This window comes from Lepidochelys olivacea, assembly GCF_965140295.1.
Source record: "Lepidochelys olivacea isolate rLepOli2 genome assembly, chromosome: 1".
In the NCBI taxonomy this organism is placed as follows: Eukaryota; Metazoa; Chordata; order Testudines; family Cheloniidae; genus Lepidochelys; species Lepidochelys olivacea.
This window is the reverse complement of record NC_140411.1, coordinates 244330814-244358316: the sequence shown is the minus strand read 5'-3', so window position 1 is coordinate 244358316 and position 27503 is coordinate 244330814. Positions and strand designations below refer to the sequence as shown.

The window sequence follows — 27503 nt, the reverse complement described above, 5'->3', positions numbered from 1 at the left end:
CACTCTTCTGATGTATCGTTTGCCTATCAGTGAGGCGTCTGGTTGCGAGGATCAGATTGGAACGGATGGGTTTTATTTTCTATAATGATTTGCGAGGCAGGAAAGAAACTTGCAGTTTTCCAAGTACCAACATATTGCAGGAGTGCCCTCTAGAGCCAATTAGAGCCTGCTCAAACTGCCTGGGCATCAGAATGGCTAGCAGGAATCACACGGTCCTTGCAAAGTGGAGGCTTTCCTACGACACACATTGACCATTCCTTCCCTCATGTGAAAGTCTTATAGAATTTAATTAAAACTTACAGCCTTTCTGTTAAATTCTACAGGATGATTAAAAACCACTATAGAAAGGTGATCATTTTCTGTTGAATCTATAGGACACTTTTCATATAGGAGAAGCATCAGTCATGAAAAGAGGAGCTTCCCAAATCCAACGTATGGCTGGAAACGACCTCCCCACCTGCTGGATTTCATCCCTAGTAAGTTCTACGGGACTTTCCCACATGTGGGTTTCCATAGTACTTTCTATCAGGGAACTTCAAAGTGCTTTATTAATATTAAAAGTGCAATTAATAAATGTATGTAAATAAGTTGATTTTCACTGGCAGTTGTGTTTCTAGTACACACCAGAAAGGGTTGGTCAGTATAGCTATAGTGTAGGTGCAGCTTATTCCAGCCCAAAACCAGCTTTTCCTGGTATAGCTTATACAGGTTCCCTAAGCAAAAGAAATTTTCTGCCAGGGTAACTGGGCCTACACTTTGACTTTCACCAGGATAAAAGTGTCAAAAAAAATCACCCCCTAGCCGACATTACTATGCTGGCACACGTTTCTAGTGTGGATCTGGCCTAAGTCACTTGGGGGAGGGAGCTCAAAAGAGCTTAAGTCTCGTAACATCCTTACTACAAGGGAGGTCACTGTCACCTCCATTTAACTGATACATAAACAGAGAGAGAAAGGCCCCCATTTTCACACATGGGTGCCTGACACTAGGCTTCTAAATCATTGTTTAGGCCCATAGTTAAAAGTGGCCTGATGTGCACAGGTACGGAGCAGCTCTGGCTGCCACTGATTTCAGCAGGATTTGAGTGTAGTCGCCGACTCAGAAAATCAGGACCGCTTTTATTTAACTGCGTGATTCCACATTTATGCGCCCAGATTTGAAAATGTTGGCCTAAATGACCTGCTCAAGGTCAGAGAGAATCAATGGCAGAACCAAGCACAGAACCCGGAGGTCCTGACTCTGACTCCCTGACTGGAACCACTAGAGAACGCTGCCTCACATCCAAAAAAGTCCATTCTCCATACACAGAGCAGTGCATCAGGGGCTTGCTACAGCATGGCCTCCCTAGGTCATCCCCTCCCGCACACTGTGCATTCACGCATCTGTACTCAAAATAAAAAATGCTTGGCCAGGACTGGAAAGAGTTAAAGGGGTTACGAAGGGTTTCGCTGACCTATTTTCCAGGCAGGCACCCTTTAATCTCCTTTGGAGACACCTTCGCACAAAGGCTGGTACAGCAGCTCAGCTGGAGCCAGGATTTAACGTGGAGGAACTTGTCCTGAAGAGATTAAAAACGGCAGTCGGGCACTGAACCTTCAGTCAAACTGGCAGGAATTTCTAATCAAGGGAAAGGGGAAAGAGGAAAACAAGGGAGATGGGGAGCAGTGTGTTTAGTGGATTGACACCACAGCAGCATTCAGAAGTACCTTCTGCCCATACTCTAGGACGGGGTGGGAAGGGCTGATGGCCTCTGCTTTGCCTCCAAAGATATTAAATATCACAACATTCCAGCAAAAAATAAAGGTTCCAAAATCTTTGTGGCCATGGGACCTCCATACCCCCTCGATCTGGCTCAGGAGAGGAATGGAGTTTTACAATGAGTGTCTCCAGAAGACAGAGGTGATTGACTGGTGTCACCAAGCAGCTAAAAAGTTTAGTGGCCCCATCAGTTGCGCCTGAAGCCTACATCATTTACCAATAGCATCAGCCAAGGAACATCGTGGAGAGAAAGAGCTTTGGGATTTTAGGAACTCTGCTGGTAAAAACTGAACAGTGAAGCTAGCTTAGCTGGGGGACCCTGATGGTGTCAGCCGAATGCTTGTGAATGTCAACGTGCATTACGTTCACGGGGGGGCGGAGGGGGAGGAGGAGGAGGAGGAGGACACAGAAGAAGAGTGAATGAAAGAGGAAAAGGCAAAGAGTAAGTGATGGAGTGGAGAGAGAGACTGAGAAAGAACAGGGGGGAAATTAAAAAGGAGAATGGGGGGCAAAGAAGGGAATTGGATGGAAGAGAAAGAGAATTACAGACACATGCACACACCCAAGCAGAGCTCAGCCAGTCAGTCCTCCTTCCATCTTACCTGAGGATCCATGAGACGAGTGAGGTCTGGGTAAAGGTAGAACAGGACTCCCTGCATCGCCCCTGGCAGAGAGATTCCCCTGATCAGCAAAACTACCAGCATGAGGTATGGGAACGTGGCAGTGAAATACACCACCTAGCAGGAGAACACAACAGAGCAAATGTGAGAGGGCAGCCTGGGAAATGGGCAGAAACCTAGGACACCAATGAAATCTTGCCACAAGGAGAGCAAGTGCAGTGCAAGAGCAAGTTAGAAAGGCCAGATGAGACAGGATCAGTAAGATGGGGGCAGGAAAGGGGCAGGGTTACTATGTTTTAGGTCTTCTTTAAAGCAAGGTAGAAAGCAATTCACTCTTATTGAGCAGTTAGTAAAGTCGCAATGTGGCCATTATATCTACAACTAGAAAATCCCTCTCTAGTCTTGGTAGTGACCTAAGCACCAGGCCTGGTCTTAGCTGGCGTAAGTCAGGGTAGCTCCATTGAACTCAATGTAGTTCCATCAATCTACACCAGCTGAGAATCTGGGCTCTTCTTTCCATCTGCTCATTCTGACAGGAAAGCAAAGGAAGGAGTCAAACCGAGCAAGTCTCTCCCTATTTAGGAGTAGGCCAGGAGGGCATAATCTAAAACTAACAAGACGGATGCAAACAACAGCAACTTGTCCTAGTACATCTCCCTTCATGATGAGACAGTCCTTGGGATATCATCAAGGAATCATCAGTAGTAATAAGAGTTAGTCTTATTGTTTGAAGTGAATGTAACCTAGCAGTAAATAGCCATTTCAACTCTTTATTGAAGTAATAAAGACATGCACTGGCTGCCTGGGTGTTGTAAGACAGAAGCCCATTTAAACTGTGATGTCACATGAAAAACATTGCGGGTCTAAACTTTCCCTCGGCTCTGCTGATCAGACAGACCTGGTAACAAATGGGTTCATAAGTAGGGGCATTTGTGCCATTCCAGAGGGCACTATTGTTCCTGCCACTACTTACAGTAGTTCACAAGTTGGGATTACAGGTGGAGAAACAGTATGTGGAACTGACGGGTGTGTCTATATCAGTTTCTGGACTGCTGAGTTCCATATTGATGTTAGAGCCAGGATACAGTCAGCAAGTTCAGAGAATTTGATGGTTTTCTGGCATCTGAAGCAAACAATGGTTGTATTAACGTTCACATGCATTCAGGGTGTGAACCCGATATGGTCTTTCAGTATTTGCCAGTTTCAGAGCAAGGGGTTTCCAGTGGCCACCATCCTGCCTCCCTTGTACTGAAGCATCAGCATTGAGCACTGGGACTAGCTGCTGGCATTTGGCAGAGACTCACTGCTTCATGTTTCAGCTGTTCCTACATAAAGAGCAAAGCTGAACACAGACATCCCATCAACATCAGGACCGTGTGATTTAGAGCTTTAACAGGAGTGTTCTAATACTCAGGTAGTCCAACATAGGGGTCTTACCATTATGCTTTGTTTTATGCATCATGTGTTCTACTACTTAGCCTACTTGCCTTATGAATAAGATGGACTTAGAGATGTTTGGCAGCCCTTACTTTGGCAAAGTAGCTGCATTCCTTTGAGGAATACTGAAGTCCAATGTCAGTGCTAATCCTTTCTGGGATTCTAGGTCTTGCAACTATAAAACTTGGGTTATTGTGGTACTTTGGGGATTGTTCAAACTAATTGCTATAGTAATCCACAACAATGACATACTGTAGTCTTCATTGTTCAACATAAACAAATCAGTGCCCATGGGTTGACATGGTTTTGTTGGCATTTCATGTAGTATCACTGACACGCTTGCATTTAAGGCATATCGGACATCTTAAGACAAGCTGGTTAACACGTACTAGGCCAAAAGAATATGTCAAAGCCTCTGTTTGGATTTTTCCATGGCCATGTGCCTAGTGAGGTTTCATCTCCGCATATTTAGTCTGAATGCAATGGGATAACTATTTTTTTCACCTTTAAAGGTTATGCCACACAAGAGTGAAAGTTCATCTATACGGTGCCTGTATTGCATGATGATGTGAAACCATTTTCTTTCTAATTTCTCCCCATCCATCCAATATTACTTGTTTCATTTGTTCCTCCTGCCATCTCAGTTGCCTCTAACCCTAGCCTGTGTGCTGGAAGATTCTGTGCACCGGCCTATGAACGCCAACATGTGTCTTGCCTGAAGTACCAGTGTCAGCATTAGCACCTGCATGGAGGGGGCGGGTGTATTTTCCTGGGAAATACACAACTTGGCCATTATCCCTCTGCAACTGAAGACCTGGTCTGTAACCTGGACGGTGATGCGATGGATGGTTTCTTCTGGACTGATCCAAGCAGTTAGGTGGTCAGATTCAACTGTTACATATTCTGACATATGCGGACAAAGGAGACTGTACTCAAATACAACTACATACATGCATGTACATACATTTTCCCATTTGTGCATGCTGTTCTTCTGGTGGCATGAAGGACTTTGATATACAACGTAGCAGCTAGCCTTCCTAGAGCAATGCTGCACCAATTCCCTTCCTCGACCTGTCTGCTGATAGTTCTGTGAGGATCAAAGTAGGAAAACCACTGCATCCGTTTCTTTTATTAGGATCATCAATCAGTTGTATTGCAGTGGTGCCTAGAGACTCCCGTCAGGGACTGATTCCCATCATGCTAGGCATTCTACACACATAATGAAGAGGGTTCCCTGCCCCGGATAGCTCACAATAGAACCATGTGCTTTACAGTCTGCCATATTTCTTATACAAGAATTTCCCCCTCTTCTGCCAGATTAGGTGGCAGTTCCTCTACCACAGTGATGTTCACTGGATCTGGATTCCTTCTATCTGCCTGCCATAAAGCAATGGCCAACCCATCTTCTGCTGTAATGCAAATCATGCTTTTTCCTAGGTCACGTGCACATCTTTTTCTCTGTCACCTCCAGGGTGCTGGGGCTGCTGCTGCACCCCCTGGCTTGAAGTAGTAATAACAAACACCAAATACATGGTTTCTGTCATCAGCGCCCCACTATAAAAATTGTTCCAGCACCTTTGGTCAGCTCTGAAGTAGGGAAGGGGAGAAAGGTTTGCATGGTGTCCTCCCTTTGAACAAGGAAATACTAGAATGTCATTGATGATGGCTACAACTCCAATGAATCCTTCACATATCTCATCAGCCTTGCACTCTATTTTATCTCAGGCTCAGATTGTGCCAAAAAGGTAGGTGAAGGAATCCACATCCACAAAATATGTGGTCTTTTGGATTGACGGTTCAGGATGTTTACTTGACTGACACTCTGACTTTGCATCCAGGAAACTTAGGGGTAATGTCTTCAAATATTGGCAAAGGTTTTACCACTCATTTAAGATCTCGAGGATTTACGCAGACTCCAGATTTGCCTGTTGGGGGCTTCTGTTCAATAGCTAGCAAGTAAGTCCAGTCTGTAGGCTGTCATTTTAATTATTATCCCTGTATTTACTATGTGATCTACTACCTGATGCAGGTGATCAGAGTACTCAGGTGAGGTCTTTCCTGGCCCACAGATGAGTGGGGTGAGAATTGGGGTAAGATAAAAGGAAATGTTGGACGGTAATAGCCCATCCGCTTTGAAGCTTTCTGTGAGACTATCAGGCTTCGCATGCCCATTTGGATCTAGCGCTTGCATCAGTTTTTATAAGTTCAAGATCCACTCACGATTCCAGGCCCATAACCTGGTGCTGCCCAAGTGCCCACAGCAGATGATTCCCACTTCATTGTGGCTGTTGTAGATCTGCTTTGTAGCTTGCATGGGCTCCCAGATTTAAGCTTTTCATTTAGTGCTTGCGAGTGTCTGCTGTGAAACGGGCGGTCCCAATCCGGAGACTGGTTTCTCCGGTGGAAGAACGTGAACATCTGGGTCTAATGAGGGGGATTACTCAACGCTTGGCTCAGACACAACCTTGTTATTTCTCAAGCATCGTTAGCACAAACCCTATTGCTAGAACCCTTGCTGGGATCAGAGTCACACGCTGATCAACAACATACATGGTCGTGTTTAGTCAGCCTCTGCAAAGTGATTCCATCTGTGACAATCTGCTCCAGGAAAATATCCACACTCAGGGGTCTGCCTGGATATCTGTGTCTTTGGATGCATGAGGTCACTCCTGCTGCTTTTAGTGGGGGGTGATTTCAGGTTACTCTTTGTCCCTTTCTTTTGGCAACTGGTAACTCCCCAGTACAGGCAAAGCCTTTCGCCTCGGACAGGCTTGCAGTCCACCAGCCATTGTTTGATGCTGGGTTTCTGTACGTTGATCAGCCCTAGACGCATCTATTCCCTGTTTCTAGGGAAAGCAGAGCTCCTTCATTGAGAAGTCTTTCTCTGACCACGGGGTCTGTGCGAAAGAAATTACTCTCACCATTCTTTTTTGTTATGATCCTTTGGTGTTTCTGCAAGGAATATGTATCTAGCATCAACTGGGTTTGCTTTTGGCATAGCATATGCTTTGTAAATTAGTTTGCAGTGCCCCTGCTGGTAGTAATGTGTTATAAATGCCTCTGCCTTCTTTCACTAGGCTACAGCAGTAAGTAACTGCCTTTTTCTTCTTCATAGTTTGCTCCATAGGAGCCAGGGAGGATCAGCTTCACAGGCTGATTTCCTTTACTCCATCCCTCCTACTCCTGCAAATTCTTAAGAGGTTTGCCAGCTCCGGAGGCCATAATGAGCTCAAGAAAGCCACCAACATCCATGCTATCGCTCATGGCAAGTGGATTCGGTCAGCTCGACCACAATGTAATGGTTCTGTTTTGTTTAAAGTGCATGAAGAGGACACCATTTGTTATTAAAACTTTTTTATGTCCCTCTGCTCTTGCTGACTCCAAGCATAAAGCCGGCTGGGAATGGTTCAAGAGGGGGAACAGAAACTAACTAATGATCTTACAGAACATGCTACTGTCATTTGTATTAACAAAGATCAAGGGAGCAGGGATGGGATAGAATCAGGACAGAGTTACACAGCTCCATACCAGAAGAGAATGAGTGAGAGAGAATGCAGGCAACCAAGGAAGTGCAACTAAGGTGAGCAGGACGATTAACTGAGACATCTTTGTTGTCACAGGGGGGAAAGGGGTGCATGCAGGAGAGTAGTGGTCTTGTCACCAAGGGTGTGGGAGGGCTTGGTAGCTGAGCAGATTAGGTCGGGGTGCTTGTCATGGAGCAGAAGAGTTTCATAGATTCATAGATATTTAGGTCAGAAGGGACCATTATGATCATCTAGTTATTTTCTCTTTCCCTGTTAATTCCAGTCTCCTGCCCTCTACTGCCCATGATTGCATTTATTATAATTTGCACTTCTACTGTGCCTTTCATTTGAGGAGAACAAGTCACTTTACAAAGATGAGTGAATTAAGCCCCATCTCCTCTCAGGCAGGCAACATCTCCTTGCAACACCTGCCTCCTCCCCCCTCCACCTCCAACCTTTGTTAAAGGACCCTGGGGTATGGCTGCCTCTTTGCTGGGTCCTGGTGATGCTAGTTCATCGGCTTGTCCACTTCCCAAAGCAGGTATTTGCAGGCACTGCAAACCAGGGCACTCCACACCTCAAAGCACTGAGACACAACACTTAGGTTCATAGATTCCAAGGCCAGAAGGGACCACTGTGATCAACTAGTCTGACCTCACATATAACACTGGCCATAGAACTGCCCCAAAATAATTCCGAGAGCAGATCTTTGACAAAAACGTCCAACCCTGATTTAAAAATTATCAGTGAGAGAGAATCCATCACGACCCTTGGGAAATTGTTCCAATAGTCCAATGATTACCCTCATTATTAAATATTGACCCCTTAATTCCTGTCTGAATTTAGTCTAGCTTCAGCTTCCAGCCATGACATTACGTTATACCATTCTCTGCTAAACTGAGGGGCCCATTATCAAATATCTGTTCCCCAGGTAGGTACATATCTAGATAGACTAATCAAGATAACCCTTAACCGTCTCTTTGTTAAGCTAAATAGACTATGTTCTTTGAGTCTATGACTATAAGGCATGTTTTCTAATCCTCTGATAAGTTTTGTGGCTCTTCTCTGTATCCTCTCCAATTTATTAACATCTCTACTGAATTGTGGACACCAGAGCTGGATACAGAATTACAGCAATGGTTGCACCAGTGCCAAATACAGAGGTAAAATAACCTCTCTGCCCCTACTCAGGATTCCCCTGTTATACATCCAAGGACTGCATTAGCCCTTCTGGCCACGGCATCACACTAGTAGCTCACGTTCAGCTGATTGTCCACTGCAACCTCAAAATCTTTTTCAGAGTCTCTGCTTCCCAGGATAGAGTTCCCAGCCCGGAAATATGGCCTCCAGTCCATGTTCCATTGTATACATTTAAATTTAGATGTATTAAATCACATTGTTTGCTTGTGCCTAGTTTACCAAGCAATCCAGATGACGCTGTATCTGTGACGCGTCCTCTTCATTTGCCATGCCCCCAATTTGTGGGTCACCTGCAAACTTTATCAGTCGTGATTTTATGTTTTCTTCCAGTTCATTGCGATATACCTTAAATAGCACATGGCTAAGAACTGACTCCTGCAGAACTCCACTAGAAACACACCCACTCAACGATGATTTCCTATTTACAATTACATTTTGAGGCTCATCAGCTAGCCAGCTTTTAACCTACTGAATGCGTGCCATGTTAATTTTAGATAAACAAGATGGGTGAGGCAATATTTTTTATTGGACCAACCTCTGTTGTTGAGAGACTAGCTTTAGTGCCAGACCGAGTGCGGAGGTGGAGGAGGAGAACTCTGTATGGCTTGAAAGCTTGTCTCTCTCACTAGCAGAAGTTGGTCCAATAAAAGATATTACCTCACTCGCCTGGTCTTTCTAATATCCTGGGACTGACATGGCTACAACTACACTGCATGTTAATTTTATATCCTTCTAGATTTTTTTAAATCAAAATGTCATGCAAAAAGTCAAACACCTTGGACATTCTTGGATTAGTGATATCTCAGATGGGCAAATAACTCACAAATAATTCAGTCAGGAAGTGGGCGAGCAAGCAGGAATGGAAAGGAGTAGGCTGGGGCTGTATTACCCAGGAGTAAATTCACTGGCAGCCCCTCAGTTCTATAACTCATGCTAGGATACAGATATCTTTGGGACTAAGAGCAGGAGATAGAAAATTCCTTTGGCCTTGGGGCAGAGAGGGCCCTTTGACCCTTCAGGGTTTCCTTAGCTATCACGTGAAGGATTTGGAAGCTAGTCTGAACCCCAGCTGCCAGCTGGAGAAGGAATGTTCTCCCTATTCTTTCTGTATAAGTGGGGGACAGGTGGCTGGCACATCACACATGCCCCCAAATAAAAAAGATCCTTTAAGGATGTGGGAGAAGCACCAGCCCATGCCAAGTAGCCTCTCCTGAAGACCCCGATGGAGAGAAGTGGCAGCTACTTGAGGACCTGGCCTGAAGGAGTGGGAATGCAGGGGGAGAGCACTGGGCCTCCTCTGCAGACATGTATGATAAGAATGGGTCTCGGGGTTTTCTGGGGTGATGAGGTAGCTGGGGGTGGTAAGTGAGTCCTCTTTGGAGGAGGGGTCCAAAGACAGGTGTTCTTCTTGGAGGTTCAAATTCGTAGAAACCCATCAGCTCCCATCCCCTACAGAGTCCAGTTCAAAAACCTCTTTGGCAGCTGAACCCTGTTGGCCTTGCCCAGCTCTAGAGGGAGTTGCCAGTTCTCATTGGGTCTGGGAGAGCTGGGTTTCAGCTCAGGAGCTGCAGCACCTTGGACTGCAATGAAGGCGGAGGCCAGACCTGAGCCAGGCACTCACCTTGCCTGTGGACTTGACTCCTTTCCAGATGCAGAAGTAGCAGATGACCCAGGCGAGCAGGAGGCAGAGAGATAGCTCCCAGCGCAGGCTTCCCAAGTGCTCTATGCCAGTGGAAATCTTCAACACTCTCCTCCTGGGAAGGCAGACAGACACTGAGTCTTGCTAAGTTCAGCTGTTAGATCCTCTGTGACCAGCCAGTCGTCCTTGAGGGCCCCTATGATGCCTTGCCGTTTCGGGAGAACAAGCCCTAACCCTGAACTGTGCACCTCAGGAAAGCACAAAGGACATTCCTCAGCTGTTTCCCTCTCCAAAATGAAAGGTCTGGTGGGCAGAATCCCAGCCTAGGGGGCAGGAGACCTGGGCTCCATTCCCAGCTGTGTCACTGACCTGCTTGGGCAGGACACTTCACCTCCATTCCCTCTCCCTCCCTTTGTCTTGTCTATTTAGACTGCAGGGTCTTTGGGTCAGGAACTCTCTTACTACATGAGTGTACAGCACCTAACACAACATGGCCTCTGATCACAGCTGCTGCATACTGCATGACAAATAATAAGATTTCCCTACCTCTCAGAAGTGCTTTAAACCAGCTGGTGTTCTGACAGAGATCACAAGGGATTCTACATGTGGACCACCCTCAGCTAATTCCTTCCAACCCCGTTAGGTGGGATGACAAAGGGTTGGGATCACACAGTATAAAGGTATTCCCCTTTAGGAGCCAAATCTGCAAGGCAGCACATGCCACGCCCAGGACTGTAGAAGACAGCGTGACAAAGCAAGAGAATAATGCAGATCACCGAGGACACTAACTGCACAGCAGCTTCCATTGCTGCAGCCTCAGCTACTCTTTCCCAGCTGCTGAAGAATGGAAGTTGCAGGCCTCTCCCACGATATTGTCCCCACACCCAGAGATCAGAAGATGAACCCCTCCTCTTTTCTGCAGTCCCCACCCACAAAGGTTGGGCCAAGCGACACCCTAGAGCCCCAGCAGTTAGAGGCAGGTGATGCACATGTGCCCTCTCCTGCTGCATCATCCAACAACTAAAAGATGCGCCTCCTGGAACGCCAACAATCCAAGATGGGCAATGCACTTGCACCCTTTCCTGCTCCACAGCCCCATCAGCCAGGGACCCAGAAAATACCTGCTCTCCCCATCAACAGTCCCGCACAAAGGCAGGATCTCACAGAGCCCAAGGGAAATCCCCCTTCCCTTTCTGGCATTTCCCCATCTCACTTATTTTCCTAGGGCCAGCTAAATGGAGGCCTCGTGTGTGCATGCAGCAGTGAACGGCACAAGGACATACAGCATGAAGGGACCCTGGCAGGGTACAAGAGCAAAACAGTAACAGAGCATGGGACTATAGACCAAGGAGGCACCAAGTGCAGCTCAAGGGAGTCCCAGAAGGGCACACAATACAGTGCAGATTTGCATCTTTCAAGCAAACGTCTACCCTCTTCCCCTGCCCCTACCCTCCATTTCCCAGCGAGTGAGAGCAGAGCCTGCTTCTCCCCTGTATCAGAGGCTGAGACCAAGGAGCTGGAACAATGGAAATTTCCACTCCCATGTGCTGTTGTCCCAATACTACAGAACCGTTCAAAACATTGGATTTTAATCTCAGTCTCTCAACTGCCAGCCATGGGCAGAGCAGGCCAAGAAATGCCAGCCCTGCAGCTCACGCTGTACACGTGATAATCCAAGAGAAGCCACAGGAGAGAGAAGAGGGGGGGATAAACAAGGAGAGTTAGTGAAAGGCAGCACGAGAGAGGAGAGAAGCAAACTCTGTTTGCTTATTAACAACACATCGACACAGCACCTTCCATCCCAGAAGGAACCCCCCGCGTTCCTGTGCGGATCAGAGAGGTCAGAATCATGTCCCTGTGCTCAACAGGAGCTGCCAAAGGTTGCTGCTCAACAGTGCACAGCAGCTCTGCACAGCAGTTTGGGACAGGCAGGGAGGAACACTGCAGCCGTTTACATCTGCAAGGGGGATTTAGGGTTGCCGAAGGGAGTTTACTCCGACTGAAATGAAGCCGAGACACCATGCCTAGCAATTCCCCTCCTCCCACCAGGGGCTGTGGAATCTTCAGTGGTCACAAGCCCTTGTTTTTACATCTTATCCAAACGTCCCCATCCTCCAGCCCAACGTGCTGGGCTGAGTACTGACGCTAAGGGAGAGTCCCATCTGCTGAGTCACCAGCACTGAGTCCTGCAGCACTAATGTTTCTTGAGGGGCCCCCCCAAATTCACACACTGAGAAGGCCCAACCTTGCAAGACACGAGGGGTGTGGCTGCTACCCTATGGAGGTCCACTGATCTCACCCCATTCCCAGCTGTACTGACAGTGTTTTCCACATTATACTAGCCCGGGATAAAATTACAAAGATAACCCATAGAGTAACCCCGAGGCCAGTTGAGCTTCTCTCTAGAGCAGAAACAAGGGCCAAGTTCATCCCTGGTGCAACTCCACTGATATCCTACTTTAACTCCACTGTGTCAGTGGAGTTTATACCCAGGATGAACTTGACCCGATGTGTCAAGAAGAGATTTAGACTGAAAATCTGTGATCGCATCGGGCTACGCTCGTATAAAGAATGACAGCGAGCAGGTTGAAGAGAAAGAGAATATGGGAGAAAAGAGCTGGAAGAGAAGAGTAGTTGTGTTGTAACCGGAAGGAGAGAGAGAGAGAGAGAGAAGAGAACAGAAACAGGTAGAGGATGTGAGATGAGAACGATCAACAGAGAACGAATCGGACCAGGGGCAGGAGAAAGAGCAGTGAAGATGAGGTCTGTTCACAGAGAACCAGTTCTAATCTCATTTACCCCTGTGCAACCCCTCACTGAAGTCAGTGAGGCTGCATAGGTGTGGGGCCAACATTTGGGTCACAGTGTAGGAAAGACAGGGAGAACATAAACAACACAGGATGCCAGAGTATCCTCTCAGGTACACCTGTGTGAATCCAGAGGCACTCCACTGACCTCAGTGAAGTTACTCTAAATTAACAGAATGGTAATCAAGAGCAGAATTTGGCCCATGTTTTTCTCCTGGGTGCTATCCTGTTTGAGGTGTTCCTAGTTTATACACCTCAGGGTTTTCAGAAGTGCCTGGTGGGGCTGAGAGTCATCGCTGGGGAATTGTAACTCCCAGAGGAGTCAGAGAAACACAAGCCTTTCACTTACTCCCAGAACTCGATGACAGGGGAGGTGGCGTTTTCGGTCGTCACGTTTAGAGAGGCGTTTGCCTTCTGGAATTCCACGCAGTTCTCTGCAGGACAGGCCCAGGGAGAGAGAACATAAACAGATACAACTGGAACAGCCAAGCCCCTGGGAAATGCTCAGGGGCAAAAGTAACAAAGGACTTACTGGTATGCAGGGCAGCTGGGCTCCTGGACAAGGTCAGGCGGGGGGGCAGCTCTGGGCCCCCAAAAGGGGCAGGGCTGGGGCCAGACTCCCCCTGCCAGCCCTTCAGCACTGCACAGCCCGTACCGCCCAGGGCTCTGGCAGCAATTTAAAGGGCCTGGGACTCCAGCCGCTGCCAGGAGCCCCGGGCCCTTTTAAATCGCCAGGTCCCAAGGCAGCTGCCCCTTTTGCCCTACTCCCTCAGCGGCCCTGCGGTACGGTGCTTAAAGCGCTGCCACAGCAGCATTTTAACACTGGCTGTGTACCGGCAGCCACTTTCTTACCGGTATGCCATACCGGCCCACTTTCACCTCTGGAAATGCTGCAGATCCCCTTTCCATCCAGCAGCATAATGTTCAAAGGGAGACAAATATTCTAAAATCCCTACTCTTGCTCAGAACAAGAGGTCCTTCCAGGGCAGGGTTGGGGTCCCATTGGCAAAGCAGTGCTGGGATGAAACCAAGGACTGTATGATCATAAAGGTTAAATGCCCCTTTTCCCTCCAAGGGGAGAGGTGGGCCCTCCCAAGTAGGAATGGGCTCCCATTATTGAAGCAGAGCCCAGGAAGCAGAGGGCTGAATATAGACTGAATTTCCCTCCCGTCCCCACAGCTGCCAGGAAAGGGAAGCCTCTTCCAGAACTGAGATCTGTTGTTGGAGCAGCACGGGGGAGCCTGCATAACACACCAGCTGGTTCATTGCTCTGATCAAGCATAGTGAAAGACTGAAATCAATGGGAGCTGTGGGTGGCTGGCATTTTAGAGCATTTTCTAGAAGAGACCCAGCTAATCAAATGAAATTTCAAGCCTCTTCTCCTCTACCATCAGGAGGACTGATGTTGTGTCAGGTAGTATGGCAATAAACCAGGCCCCTCCCCCACTCACACCGGCCTTGGCCCCTCCCCCAGAGCAAGCTGGATGTTGCTTTCTCAGGTTAGATGGTATTTGCTTGTGGCAGATTTTTCCCTGCAAACTGATGGAGAGTTGGAGGAGACAACAAGATAGAGAGGAATTCAGTGTTACCTGTGTTCCACTCGTGGTCACAGCTGCCCCAGGGAAGGTCTATAGTGAACGAACTGAAGAGGTAAAACAAGGCCCAAGCCAGGACAATAACGTAATAGAAATTCAGGAGTACGACGATCACCTGGGAAGCATAACCAATTCCTGCAGAGAGAAGGGCCTCAGTGTTCATAAACAAGGAGAGGAACACGAGCTAGAATAGCCTCAGGGCCAGAGCCTGCCACAGCACCCTGCTTCTCCAAGCCCTCCAAATCCGCCTCTGTCTGTACTGCCCACTGCTCCAGTTCTCTCACCATTTTGGGGTTCCCTTGCTGCAATGTGAACATTGGCCTGGCGACCAATCCATCCATCACCATCTTCCCAGTGATATCCAGACTACCTTCCATGGCCTCACGTTGTCATGGCAGGCAGTGAAGCTCCCTTGGGAGACGGACTTCCACATAAGAAAAGTGTTTGTGATCTACTGCACCTGTGGGCTGCAACTTTCAGGGCAGTTGCCAACAGGTGTCAGGGTTTCCTCATGACCCCTGCCTTATTCATGCTGCTAAGTGGCTGGAGAATCCTGGCTAGAGTCTGTAGAGACTAATGAGTACAGCAGGGTCAGAATTACGCTTTAATAATCACTGGAACCAAACTTTTACCAGCAGCGAAAAGAGAAAAGCCAAAGCTATGGAATAATGTTTATAACTCCTGGAGGTCAACAACCTCTAAAGGCAAAGCACTGTACACATTGGGGTCCTCTATAGGCCAGCATCTCTTATACCAATTCAGACACAGCTGCTGGGATATTCATGGTTCAAATAAACCACAGTCTATTATGAGCTACTCCACTCAGGACTCACTTTAGGAAATGATGCAGGAGCGTTTGCTGAGTTGGAGGGAAAGGGAGAGTGTTGTTTACAGATACTCCGAGCAACATGTGCCAGCAGGCATCTCTGTAAGGAGCTCATGATAGGAAAGTGATTCTCAAACTTTTGTACTGGTGACCCCTTTCACATAGCAAGCTTCTGAGTGCGACCCCCCCCCTTATAAATTAAAAACACTTTTTTATATATTTAACATCATTATAAATGCAGGACGCAAAGCAGCGTTGGGGTGGAGGCTGGCAGCTCATAACCCTGCCCCCCCCCTCGCATGTAATAATCTCCCGACCCCCTGAGGTTTCCCGACCCCCAGTTTGAGAACCCCTGCAGTAGGAGAATGGCTGCAGAGTTGTAGCTGTATAGGGCGCTCCAAGCTATTGCAGTTCCAGCCTCTGTGGTGTTTTCCTGAAATACTGCACCCTGTTAGCAAGGGATGATTCCTCTGGGAAAGGGTTAAGCAGGCTTTGCAGGTAACTCATTATTTCATCTGGAGATAATGGAGAGTGGGAGGCTTCCTGGGGCATGAGGATCTGTGAGTGGACTGAGCAGTCCTCAGGGAGGCACTCTAGGAGCAGCCATGCCTGAGGAGATGTGAGCTGCTCTTTGTGTTTTCATATAATGCATTTGTTTGTTAATAAAGCCATGCCCCAGGAAGGGATGGGAGTTTGGACTTTGCACAGCATGTGGATTGTATTTGCACAGCAGGGTGAGCAGCCACCTACTAACATAAAGAAACAGAAATTTACACCACTGTTCCATTTAGCCAAGTGGCCACATGTACTCTGGCAATCCTCAGTTAATTCAGTAGCTATCTCCCTGGCTTTCCACAGCACCTGGTGTTTTGGACAGAACACCTTGCAGCCCTTTCAGGGAAGTTGGAACATGAAGGTTTTTTTATTGAATTAAATATGGAAGTGAGAAGTGTGTCTCCTGTCATTCAGTTCAATATTACACTGAGTTTTGATTTTGCTCGACCTCACATTTTTAGTTTTCAATGTGCTGGAAGTTTTTATATGAGCAGCAAACTACCAGATCTGTAGAAGTTGTTAGGGGAGGAGCTGGAGGGTTTTGGCAGATGGATAGGAGACAGTTGAGACTTCTGGTACCTAGGAAAGCATCAGTAGTGTTTGGATTGAGGGATAAACACCCCATTGGATGATTATGCTAAAATGATGTCATAATTGGTTTGAGAGTTAACACCACATTAAGATGACTGGGGTAGTTCACACCTCTCAGAACTATTGTTTCAGGCTGTCTGCAAACTCAGGAAGATGACATGGCATCAGTTTAAATGTAAGTTCATATATTTTAGGTTTTCTTTGCAATAATAAGGGTTACAGCAGTTTTAATTATTTAAATAAAAATTTCCCTCCAGGAGCACAATTCTGCCTGTGGGCAGATTCCATAGCCAGAGCTCACACCTCAGTGCAGGAGGTGAAGAGAGCCAGTGATGTGATTTGACAAGGAGAACGAACGTGACCAGAGTGATGGGAAAGGCAAGAGATTTTTTTCAGCACCATTTTGGATGAACAACAGGGGAGCGAGGGGAGAGTCCAGGAGACTTTTAGGGCAGGCTCTCACCTTCCTCTAAAGCATCATCATATACTGATGGTGTGAAAGGCAGCAGAATACCAGATGAGGTACATCATGAACTGATCTGAGAGGGTAAACACAATTCTTCATGGTAACACCATAGGCACTTTCAAAGAATTTCTCAGAGAACAGCATGGGTACAGTGGGAGAGCTTTACCTGGGTCTCTTAAGAGGGATAGATGTCCCAGCTCTAGTTCCTGACCCTTGCACTATTTTTCCCCTCATTCCCCCACCAAAAAAGTGGTGCACTCTGAGGTCTACTCACCTTCAAAGAGAGGGCAGAGCTTCCGCCAGGCAGTGACCCCTCCCTGGCTGGTGTACTGCCCTAGCGCTGTCTCCAGGAAGAACACTGGGATCCCACAGGTGAAGAGGAAGATGAGGTAGGGGATAAAGAAAGCACCTGGCAGATTTAAGCATTGTACATGGGAAAGAAAACATGTTAGACCATTGACCATAGACTGAAAATTTCCCCCAGGACAGAGAATGCTCCAAGAAGGGTCCCTGAGAAAGGAGACACAGATGGCGATATGGGCTGTAGAGAACAGAAGAGGGAAGGGCCAGGATGCAAGGGGCCTGGGAGACACGGTAAAGAAAAAAAATCCCTATCAATTTATCAAGGAAATGGTGCTAGCAATAACCCGTTCAAACACAATTACTGCTTGCATAGTCTCAACCATAGTGTGAATGAGGCATTAAAACCTGATGTAGTATAAAGACAAACCTGCCAGTTGCCTCAGGAAATGAAAATCTGCATCTGTGGTGAAGAGGCCAGATTGCATTACCCAAGTCTTGTTACTGCTTCAGTTGTAAGCTCTCCTGGGCAGGGTCAATGTCTTTACATGTGTATGCACAGGCCTACGTGGCCTATGTTCTCACAAATTTTAGCACGAGTCTCATGATAGTTTCTTAAAGCCTCAACTCCTGGAGTCATATAATTCCATGAGAATCTCAGATTCATCTTTTTATAAATGTTTCTAGCTCCTATGGTGGGAAGAAAAGCTTAAACATGAACCCTAAAGGCTCAAAAACCAGAAGGCAAATACAAAGAAACTCCAGACACACACTTACACTTTTTAAGAAATCTCAGCATTTTTTTGGAAACTGACATGATTTTTGAATGCTTGGAGTTGGTAATAATCAGGATGGCTAATGTACAAATATTGAATAAACTCAGCCTGCTCCCACCATTCCACCCAATTTGGATTTTTGTTCACCTTATTTCCTAGCAGTTTGTAAGAGGCAGAAGCACAACTTAAAGGAAAGTAGTACAGAAAGGTATTTCACTCACATTGGGCGCCCAGTCCTGCTGCTGCTACTGGAGTTTATGGCAAATTTCCCACTACCTACAGTGGGAGCGAGAGGCCCCAGGAACATCAGAGAAGTAAGAAATCAACTATTTGGATTTAAAATACACACACGTCTTGTGTCTGAGCTGACCAAAAACCTTTCTGAAAAATATTTCAAAAATTGAAAACATGGGAAATAACAAAACTTGATTCACATTTTCAATTAAAATGTCACCAGAAAAATGAAGCCAGTTACAACTGGTGTATGTAATTAGTTTTTATTTGTCAATCGGCTCTAATCTTGTGTGGTTTTATTTTATTTTAAACAGCTTTTCACTGGTTAGTGCAACTTGCAGGGCCAAAATGCTGGGGAGGAGTGTGGGGGATGAGAGTTACTTTTTGCCTAGACACAAAAGTTACACCACTTTAACTACACTGGTATAGTTATATCAGTACATCTGCCTAGTGTGGTCAGAGTTATGCCAGTGTAAAGGTGCTTATACCGATATAGCTCATTCCTGTATAGTTTATTCCCCTTTTCACATAGGAATAGTCTATAGGGCCTCTCATTTGTGCTGATACAACTGCGTCCACGCTAGGCTTGTATTTGTATAACCAAATTGGTACAAAAATCACCCCCCTAACCAACATAGTATACCTGTGTGTAGGCCAGGCCTTAATCATCTCCCCAGAGTTGCTAGGTAACAGCATCGTCCCCACTCACAGTAAGTTGAGCCACCAAAAGTTCTGAAGATGCAATACTGCTATCTTGTGTTTTATTGGCTCAGCCGTTCATCACTCAGTGTCCTGCTGGGGGAGTTGTGTGGGTGGAGTTCTGGAACAAGGCTAGAAGCTTTCCTTCTCTCTTCTACCCATGTAGTTGAAGTAAGCTTCTTAACAAAATCTCTTGTTTTTCAAATCTGCTGCTACTTCAGTACCGTTATTCCCACATCACCACCACCACATACCCCACCTGTGAGCAAGCTGGCATCCTGCTGACACAGGAGTGGGAACGGTTTTAGGGAAATTAATTTTTTGGCCAGAAAAGTTTTCTAAAGACATCTTTGGGTGAGCTGCAGCAGCATTACAGTTCTGCAGTGTGTATCCAAGTCGGGCTCTGGAGTGATCCCATGGCGCACACAGAAGGTGCTCCAGTTTACATCGCATCAGCATGGGCTTGAGAATGGATCTTGCTGACATCCATTTTATCTAAAGAAGAAATTTGTGCCAAATGAAATGAGTGAACTTGCTCAAGGAAACTCAAGAGCTGTTTCTCTGCCTGGTTCTCCTACTGTAATGGGCTCTTGCAAGGTTTAACACCGTTTCTGTGCACTAATTGCTGCTGTTATTAAACTCCTTCCTCCATCCCCGGGCCAGGCCAATATTGTAACTGTGAGAAATTGCAAATTATAGTGAACTTCATTCAGCCCTGAATCAGCAAAGCTGCTGCGTCTGCTTTCTACTGGTCCTGGCACTGCCATTGCGATTGAAGTCTGGCCAGGCTAGTACAGAAGTTGACTGGTCCTTCGAATGAGGCACTGGGCTATGACACAGAATGGCTCCTTCTGGCTGCGGCTGCTGCTGCAAAGCACTGCCTAGGTAAATCTGCTTTATTGACTGAATGGGAGCCCATAGGTGATGCTTTCACCTCCTCCAGCAGAAAGGAGTTCAGCCTTTCAGATGCGGTTGCTTCAGAATTGCTCTCTTGTTTTTTAAAATTCAGTACTGAGCTAAAGCTGGCCTCTCCGGGTTGGGTTGGTATCTTCCCACACAAACTTTGAAAAATAATTCACATGAATGTAATGTTAGTAAAAGGTGCTGGCTTGACAGGTCTGGAAGCAGACGTCCTCTCACTCGCAGAACAGGCTCACCCAGGGACAGCAACACCAGCCTCCCCAGGAAGCTTCAGCCCTGAGGCAGAGAGGCCACAGCCAGGAACAAGAGGAGAGACCAGTCTTCATGGCCTATTCACAGTCCTTGACCTCTCCTGAGAGTGTTGTTGGTGCCATGTGGAGGGGGGTGTCTTTCTGAGGTGGACCTCTGTCCAGTAGGAAAAGTACTGCAGCCTCCCTCACTTATTTCACACAGGCTACCAAATGACCTCTCCTATCTAGCAACAATAGTTGTCTTACTTGGGCTTCATCCACTTGTACCCTGAGCTCTGGCCCTCCCTCTTCCTCAGGATCTCTGGCTATTTCTAGTTCAGGGGTTCTCAAACTTTATTGCACCACGACCCCCTTATGACAACAAAAATTACTGCATGACCCCAGGAGGGGGGGGGATCAAAGCCTGAGCCTGCCTGAGTCCCGCCGCCCCGGGCTGGGGGGCCAAAGCCCCACCACCCTGGGGGGGTGGGGGGATGCAAAGCCGAAGCCCAAGGGCTTCAGCCTCAGGCGGGGGGCCTGTAAACTGAGCCCTGCCACCCAGGGCTGAAGCCCTCAGCCCTGAGTGGTGGGACTCGGGCTACGGCTTCAGCCCCGGGTGGTGGGAGTTGGGCTTTGGCCCTGGACCCAGAAAATCTAATGCCAGCCCTGGCAACCCCTTTAAAAAGGGGTCGCGACCCACTTTGATGTCCTGACCCACAGTTTGAGAAACACTTCTCTAGTTTGTCCATTAGCAAGATGGCTTCCAATAAACCTAAAGGTTTGCTCATTTTGGAATCCTAACTCAGACTCCCCTTCTATCGCATGGATTATAAAATTACTCACGATCAAGTTTGCACACATGTGAATGCCAAGTGGCTATTTCCTGGAGCATACAACCCAAAGCTAAGGCAGGCTTGCCTCTGCCTGACCTCCAGCTGACACATCTTAGCTTTGTCTTTGTGTGAGGCATAGGGGCTGTTGCAATTTAGCTTTCAATGCCAGTCAATTACAGGGCTTTCTGCTTTGAGACCAGGGGCGCTGGAACAATGTGTGTAATGGGGGGTGCTGAGAGCCATTGAACCAAACTGTAAACCCCAATATGATGGAAACCATTTCAAGCCGGGGGGGTGAGGCAGCACCTGTGCTTGAGACACCACTCCATTGCACACCTCAGGCATAAGGATGCAAGGGTAGGTCATCACACACACACATATACCTGGTTTCAGAGTAACAGCCGTGTTAGTCTGTATTCGCAAAAAGAAAAGGAGTACTTGTGGCACCTTAGAGACTAACCAATTTATTAGAGCATAAGCTTTCGTGAGCTACAGCTCACTTCATCAGATGCATATCGTGGAAACTGCAGCAGACTTTATATATACACAGAGAATATGAAACAATACCTCCTCCCACCCCACTGTCCTGCTGGTAATAGCTTATCTAAAGTGATCATCAGGTGGGCCATTTCCAGCACAAATCCAGGTTTTCTCACTCTCCACCCCCCCACACAAATTCACTCTCCTGCTGGTGATAGCCCATCCAAAGTGACAACTCTTTACACAATGTGCATGACAATCAAGTTGGGCTATTTCCTGCACAAATCCAGGTTTTCTCACATCCCCCCCACCCCCATACACACACAAACTCACTCTCCTGCTCTAATAAATTGGTTAGTCTCTAAGGTGCCACAAGTCCTCCTTTTCTTTTTACATATACCTGGGACACCCCTTCTAGCACTTCCCTGTTTCATTTCCAAGCAAAGCCTAGTCCCACCCTTAGCACTTTCCCACACTGATGAACTGTGGCCTTTTCACACTTGACCTGCCAAACAGCCTTCACCATTCTTTTCTCTTGGAACCTCCATGGGTAACTTGTGCCTTGCAGGGGGTTACGGTGAAAGTGCAGTGCACTGGACCCTTTCTGGTAGCATGCTGCGTGTACTGCAAGCTCACAGGAAAGAGGCGCAAGGAATCTGAACATGAAGCTCTATAGGCCCCTTCATGGGCTCCCAGGCATCTAGTAGGAAAGGAGGATGCTTTGTTTGGGCGGCAGTCTCTTATCCTCCTTATGGCCCAACCAGTAGTGGGCATCACACATACAAAACCATTACATGACCATTTTTTCTTGCCTGCACAGATTGGAAAATACATGTCACAACCATGATAAGGAACTATGATTGAGACTGGTTACGAACCAAGTGTAAAACACAAGGGCCTCTGATGTAGTTACAGCAGTGGGGGATGGGGGTAGGATTGCCGCTACATAGACAGCCAAAGAGTGGTACAATGTAGTGAAGCAAGGACATTTCACAACTGCTCAGGCCTGAGGCCCTAGGGACAAGACAACAGTCAGAGGAAGCGGTTACAACACAGCCAACCTGGTTACAGGGTTCCGTTTTGTACTTCAAGAGAGGCCTCTTAATTGCATCTCCGAAACAGGCTCAAGTCTTAGTTCAATTTTGCCAGTTTGAATCTCATTTTATCCTGCCTCAGGCACAGGCTAGGTCAAATCCTGAAGCCCTCACAAAATTTTTAATCTAGTGAAGCCAGGGGGAGTTTGACCCTGATAAAGGACTCTGAGGTCTGGCTTTGTAATTCTAGCCTCCCTCTGTTCCATTGTGTGATTGCTTTGTTCTCACAAATAAGATTCCAACCAAGCACAAGACCAGAGGTGGTGTGAATGTGGGGGTGAGACACAATGAGAGAGGAGAAAGGCACACCCATGCACACCCACACACTTCCCCAGTATTTCTCAATCAGAGAGGCCAACGTCCCTAGAGAGGGTTTAACCCCTTCCAGGGGAGGCATAACCTAAGCCCAGTCAGAGTGAAAAAGAAGGAACAGTTATTCCTTTTTTCATGTTGGACTTGGGTATTGGATACTGAACTCTAAATATTCAGGTTTCAGAGTAACAGCCGTGTTAGTCTATATTCGCAAAAAGAAAAGGAGTACTTGTGGCACCTTAGAGACTAACCAATTTATTTGAGCATGAGCTTTCGTGAGCCACAGCTCACTTCATCGGATGCATCCGATGAAGTGAGCTGTGGCTCACGAAAGCTCATGTTCAAATAAATTCGTTAGTCTCTAAGGTGCCACAAGTACTCCTTTTCTTTCTAAATATTCAAAAGATGATTCTTTGTTTGCAAAGTGGAGAGAGCCAAAAAGAAAGGAAAAGTAACAAGCTGCTCCGTTTCACAAAGTTCAAACGGATGATTTCTCACCTACCCCCCATTTCACTTTCTTCTTCCCCAATAAAGGCTGTTTGGCAACCACCTCCTCTCCTCCCCCCCCCCCCAATGTCACATTATGACTCATTCTTTTTCTAACCTAGGGGGAAGGCAGCTAAAGGTCCCAAATGCAAAATATCCAGTTCAAGTGCAGGTCCAAATTTTTTTTTGAAAAATAAGAAATACATTTCTGGTCGACCCAAAAGAAAAATATTTCAAACATGTTTAGTGAACCAAACCATCAAAAAAGAGTTTCATTTGGATTTTGATGCTTTTAAATGTTTAATTTTTTAAATATAATTGAGGGATGCTGTGAAACAAAAAGTCCTTCCAGAACAAAACACATTTTGTTTTGGAAATGCTGAAACAAACCATTTTGACATTTCCAGGTGTCCCCCCCAACTGAAACAATTTACAAAAATCAACCTGAATTCACAAATTGTTTTGGTCAAACTGAATCTGCATTTTCTGTTGAAAAATATTGCACAAATAATTTCACGCAGCTTTTGTCCCCAAATGCCAGATTCTGATACAGAGTTCAACCCCACCACAGCCTGTGAGTGTTTGGATCCATAGTTCTGGGTCTGGCTCACCTCTAGCGCTTATGAAATTTGGGAAGTCCATCTCTCTTTATCCTGAACTATCTGAGCAAATTGGGTTCTCTCTGATAAGATAGCTTCACAAAGGTTCTACACCACCCAAAGCCATCCCTTTCCTTCCAGGACTCTAGCACTTGATAATCATTACCACATCCTGGTTCACTAACAAACACCAACAACAGGGGCAGGAAGGTGGCTCTGTGAACTGCTTTTCCCATTCCAGCAGTGAGCAGTCTTCACATTATCCCCAAGTACTTCCAGGGGCTGTGCAGGTAGCCCAAGGGAACAGTACGGTGAATGAAAGCAGAAACCATGCAGCTTGCAACCTAGATACATTCCAGATTAAAAATGAAAAACAAGAAAAATCCTCCCTTCTAATCCCCCTCAAAAATAAAACATTCCCAAGCACCAGGTGAAAAGAAGCAAATACCAAGTGAAAGCAGCTAACTGGCTAATCCTCTTCATGCCAGTGGCATGAGAAAGTGGTTTAGTGTTAGGGGGCTTATTCCTTCACCCACTTACTTCCCTGGTTCTTCTCGCATGAACAGAGCAACAATACCCGAAGTCCAAAGGTGCAAACAATTCAATGTTTATTGGGGTGAACTTCCAGCAAGCATGATTCCAGTTTCCTTCCTTAGTGTCCCCCTTCCCAGCTCTGACACCACAGAGCCTTACACCTGTGTCCCTGTTCCCATTCCTGCCCTTAGCCAAACATGATTCCAATTTCCTTACCCCCATTCCCTGTTCCCATTTCCCCCTTTAGCAAAACATGATTCCAATTTCCCCACCCCCATTCCCTGTTCCCATTTTCCCCACACACACCCACCCCTTATGGTTAACCTGTCCCCCTTATTTTCAGGCTTGACTTGTTTTTCACCTCCCTTTCCTGGAGGGCCGTAATCTGAGTCTTGTAGTAGCTTGTTTGCTGACCAGATGTATTCATTATTTGCAGCTCCTTTGTGCCCATCAGCTAGATAATTTGCATTTACACAGAGGCTTACTAGCTTGCTTCTGGATCCAAAGCTGTTGGCATCTCAGACACTGTCTTAAAAGGGAAACATTTTACTTCCACTAGAGTTCTGATTACTTTCCACTTTCATCTCCTGCTCCAAAACACACAGAGATCTGAAAAAGAAAGCACAACCTATTGTGGCCCCTTTTGGAGCCCTAATAGGATTTTAATAAAATACCATGTTTTATTTGCATTTCTTTTACCCCTTCTCCAATATACACTGCATATGTCCTGGGAAAATGCAAATTCCTTCCATATAGTTTAACCTCCATAACATTAGCCATATTAATTTTACACAAGGTGTAACTGCCTCCCCCATGCCCAGAGAGTTTTCATGCACACCCACCAAAGCAACAATCTGATCCTCCAGAGACACCCCAAGAGTCAGTGTTCGCATCATTCCTCCCCTTTTCCTTTTCTTTTTCCCATGCACACGCACAAAATTCTCTTTTGCCTAACATCCCTTGCACTGTGATTACTCTTTTTTATACAACTGTACCTGATTACACTCCCATCTTGTACAACTAGACACAACCAGGGGGAGCCAAGTTAAGTTCCAATAGAAACCCCTTACATCCTTAAGTGATTTTGATTACGTTACCCAATAGTCAAATACTTTTGCTCAGATTCTTTCTCCGCCTGCTGCCTGCAGCAGTCCCTTATAGACCATTTCTGTGGGAAAAGGGCCCATTTCCCCTCAGAATAGCTGTAAAGGCTTCTGGGGACAGAAGCATAGTGGTGGTAGTAGCCACTTAACCTGACCCCTTTGGATAATTTAATTACCAAGCTTCCATCCAATGTGACTGCTCAGAGTTGCACATACAGTTACATTTATATAACTGGGTTTTATCATTAAACAAAAACTTCCTTCTTGACATCTCACATAAAGTATCCAAAGTATCCTCCATTAAAACATCAGAAAAACAAAAAAGAGCATGGAAAGGCAGGTTGCACTTTGAAACTTTTTTTTTTTTCCTTCTTTCTCTCCACTCCCCCAGGACCAGGTCCCAGCTCCAGTCTCTAAAGGTGGTCTGTTAACTCTAACAGCTTCCCATAATGCTGCCCTTACTTCAAACCTCTCACAAGCAGACTGAAATGCCTCCTTTCCCTGGGAGGCATTCAGTCCCCATGGTCAGGGACCTTTTTCCACTACTCGTATACCAAGGAGGGTGGGCTCCTCAGCCACCTCCCATCCCTCTGGGTCCCCTGACACTTCCTCCATTTCCTTTTTAATCTCATCCCAGGTTGACCCCTACACCTGGTATGTGGGGAAAATGGGAACAGGGAAATTGGAATCATGTTTTGCTAAAGGGGGAAATGGGAACAGGGAATGGGGGTAAGGAAATTGGAATCATGTTTGGCTAAGGGCAGGAATGGGAACAGGGCACAGGTGTAAGGCTCTGTGGTGTCAGAGCTGGGAAGGGGGACACTAAGGAAGGAAACTGGAATCATGCTTGCTGGAAGTTCACCCCAATAAACATTGAATTGTTTGCACCTTTGGACTTCGGGTATTGTTGCTCTCTGTTCATGCGAGAAGGACCAGGGAAGTAAGTGGATGAAGAAATAAGCCCCCTAACATTTAGTTAGACCCAGGAGACTTTTCCAAGTGAAATCCAGGAGATTTCAGTGCAAGGTCCCCATGCCACTCACTTTGCCAACTGAGACCTTCCGGAGAGTCTGATCAGTAATAAATCACCAAACATAAACAGGGAGAGTAATTCCTGCTCTACACACTGGAGAAGTTCTCCACAGAAAACACAGAAATATCTCTGACCTCTAGCAGGACTTGCGGGGAGGGGAGACGGTTTCAATTTTTCTTTAAGAAAAAAGTCTAACGGCAAAGCCTAAAAACAACAATCTACCCACAAAGTGAATTTGCTGCACTGGGGAATTCCCCATAGAAAAGATGAATGGAAATACACCCCACAGGCTCACATATCCATTACTAATTATTACCTGCATAGCCCCAGGGTGCTTGGAAGGCAGGTCTCACACACACACAAAGATGCACACTCCATCTCCCACCTACATCACACTGTCAGTCACGTTCCCCATGTACATGAGCGTGCACACATCTCACATACACACCATCCCACTCAGGCAAGAAGATTTTGCAGGGAATGGAAGCAATGTTGGGGTTCTTCACAGACACCAAAGGAGTCTCTGAATACTACCTCAGCTCTTTTCCCCATAAAGCCAGTCTCACAGACACTGCTGTCTCTGCGCTTGTACTCACCCCGATGTCTCTCCTGGAGACGGTGTACCACTAATGTTAGCACCCATTGACTAGCGATACATACCCGAAGAGAGTCAGAGGATATGAGAGAAAAACTAGTCCTGAATCCCCTCAGTAATGCTGCGTGCCTGGCACCTCTGGAAAACTGGTGCCCTCGAGGTGCACAGGCATTTAGTTATTAAATGTTCACCTTCATGGTAGTCAGGCCCTTCACTTACAAGGATTTAATATCTACACATGTTACAGGATCCCATC

The 27503-nt window shown here is 46.6% G+C and overlaps 1 protein-coding gene across 3 annotated transcripts in view; it reads right to left on the bottom strand.

The window, feature by feature from the left end:
* Positions 1-27503, bottom strand: part of LOC311523151 (sodium- and chloride-dependent GABA transporter 2) — a 57950-nt gene that overhangs the window by 26371 nt on the left and 4076 nt on the right. For 2 of the 3 annotated variants that reach the window (XM_084632887.1, XM_084632888.1), the window contains exons 3-7: positions 17293-17427; positions 14575-14715; positions 13335-13419; positions 10161-10293; positions 2361-2495 (exon numbers count right to left, since the gene is read on the bottom strand). In XM_084632887.1, coding sequence (XP_084489013.1) covers positions 2361-2495; positions 10161-10293; positions 13335-13419; positions 14575-14715; positions 17293-17427 — 629 coding nt within the window. The remainder of the gene's footprint in view (positions 1-2360; positions 2496-10160; positions 10294-13334; positions 13420-14574; positions 14716-17292; positions 17428-27503) is intronic. The other variant, XM_084632889.1, reaches the window with a different exon arrangement.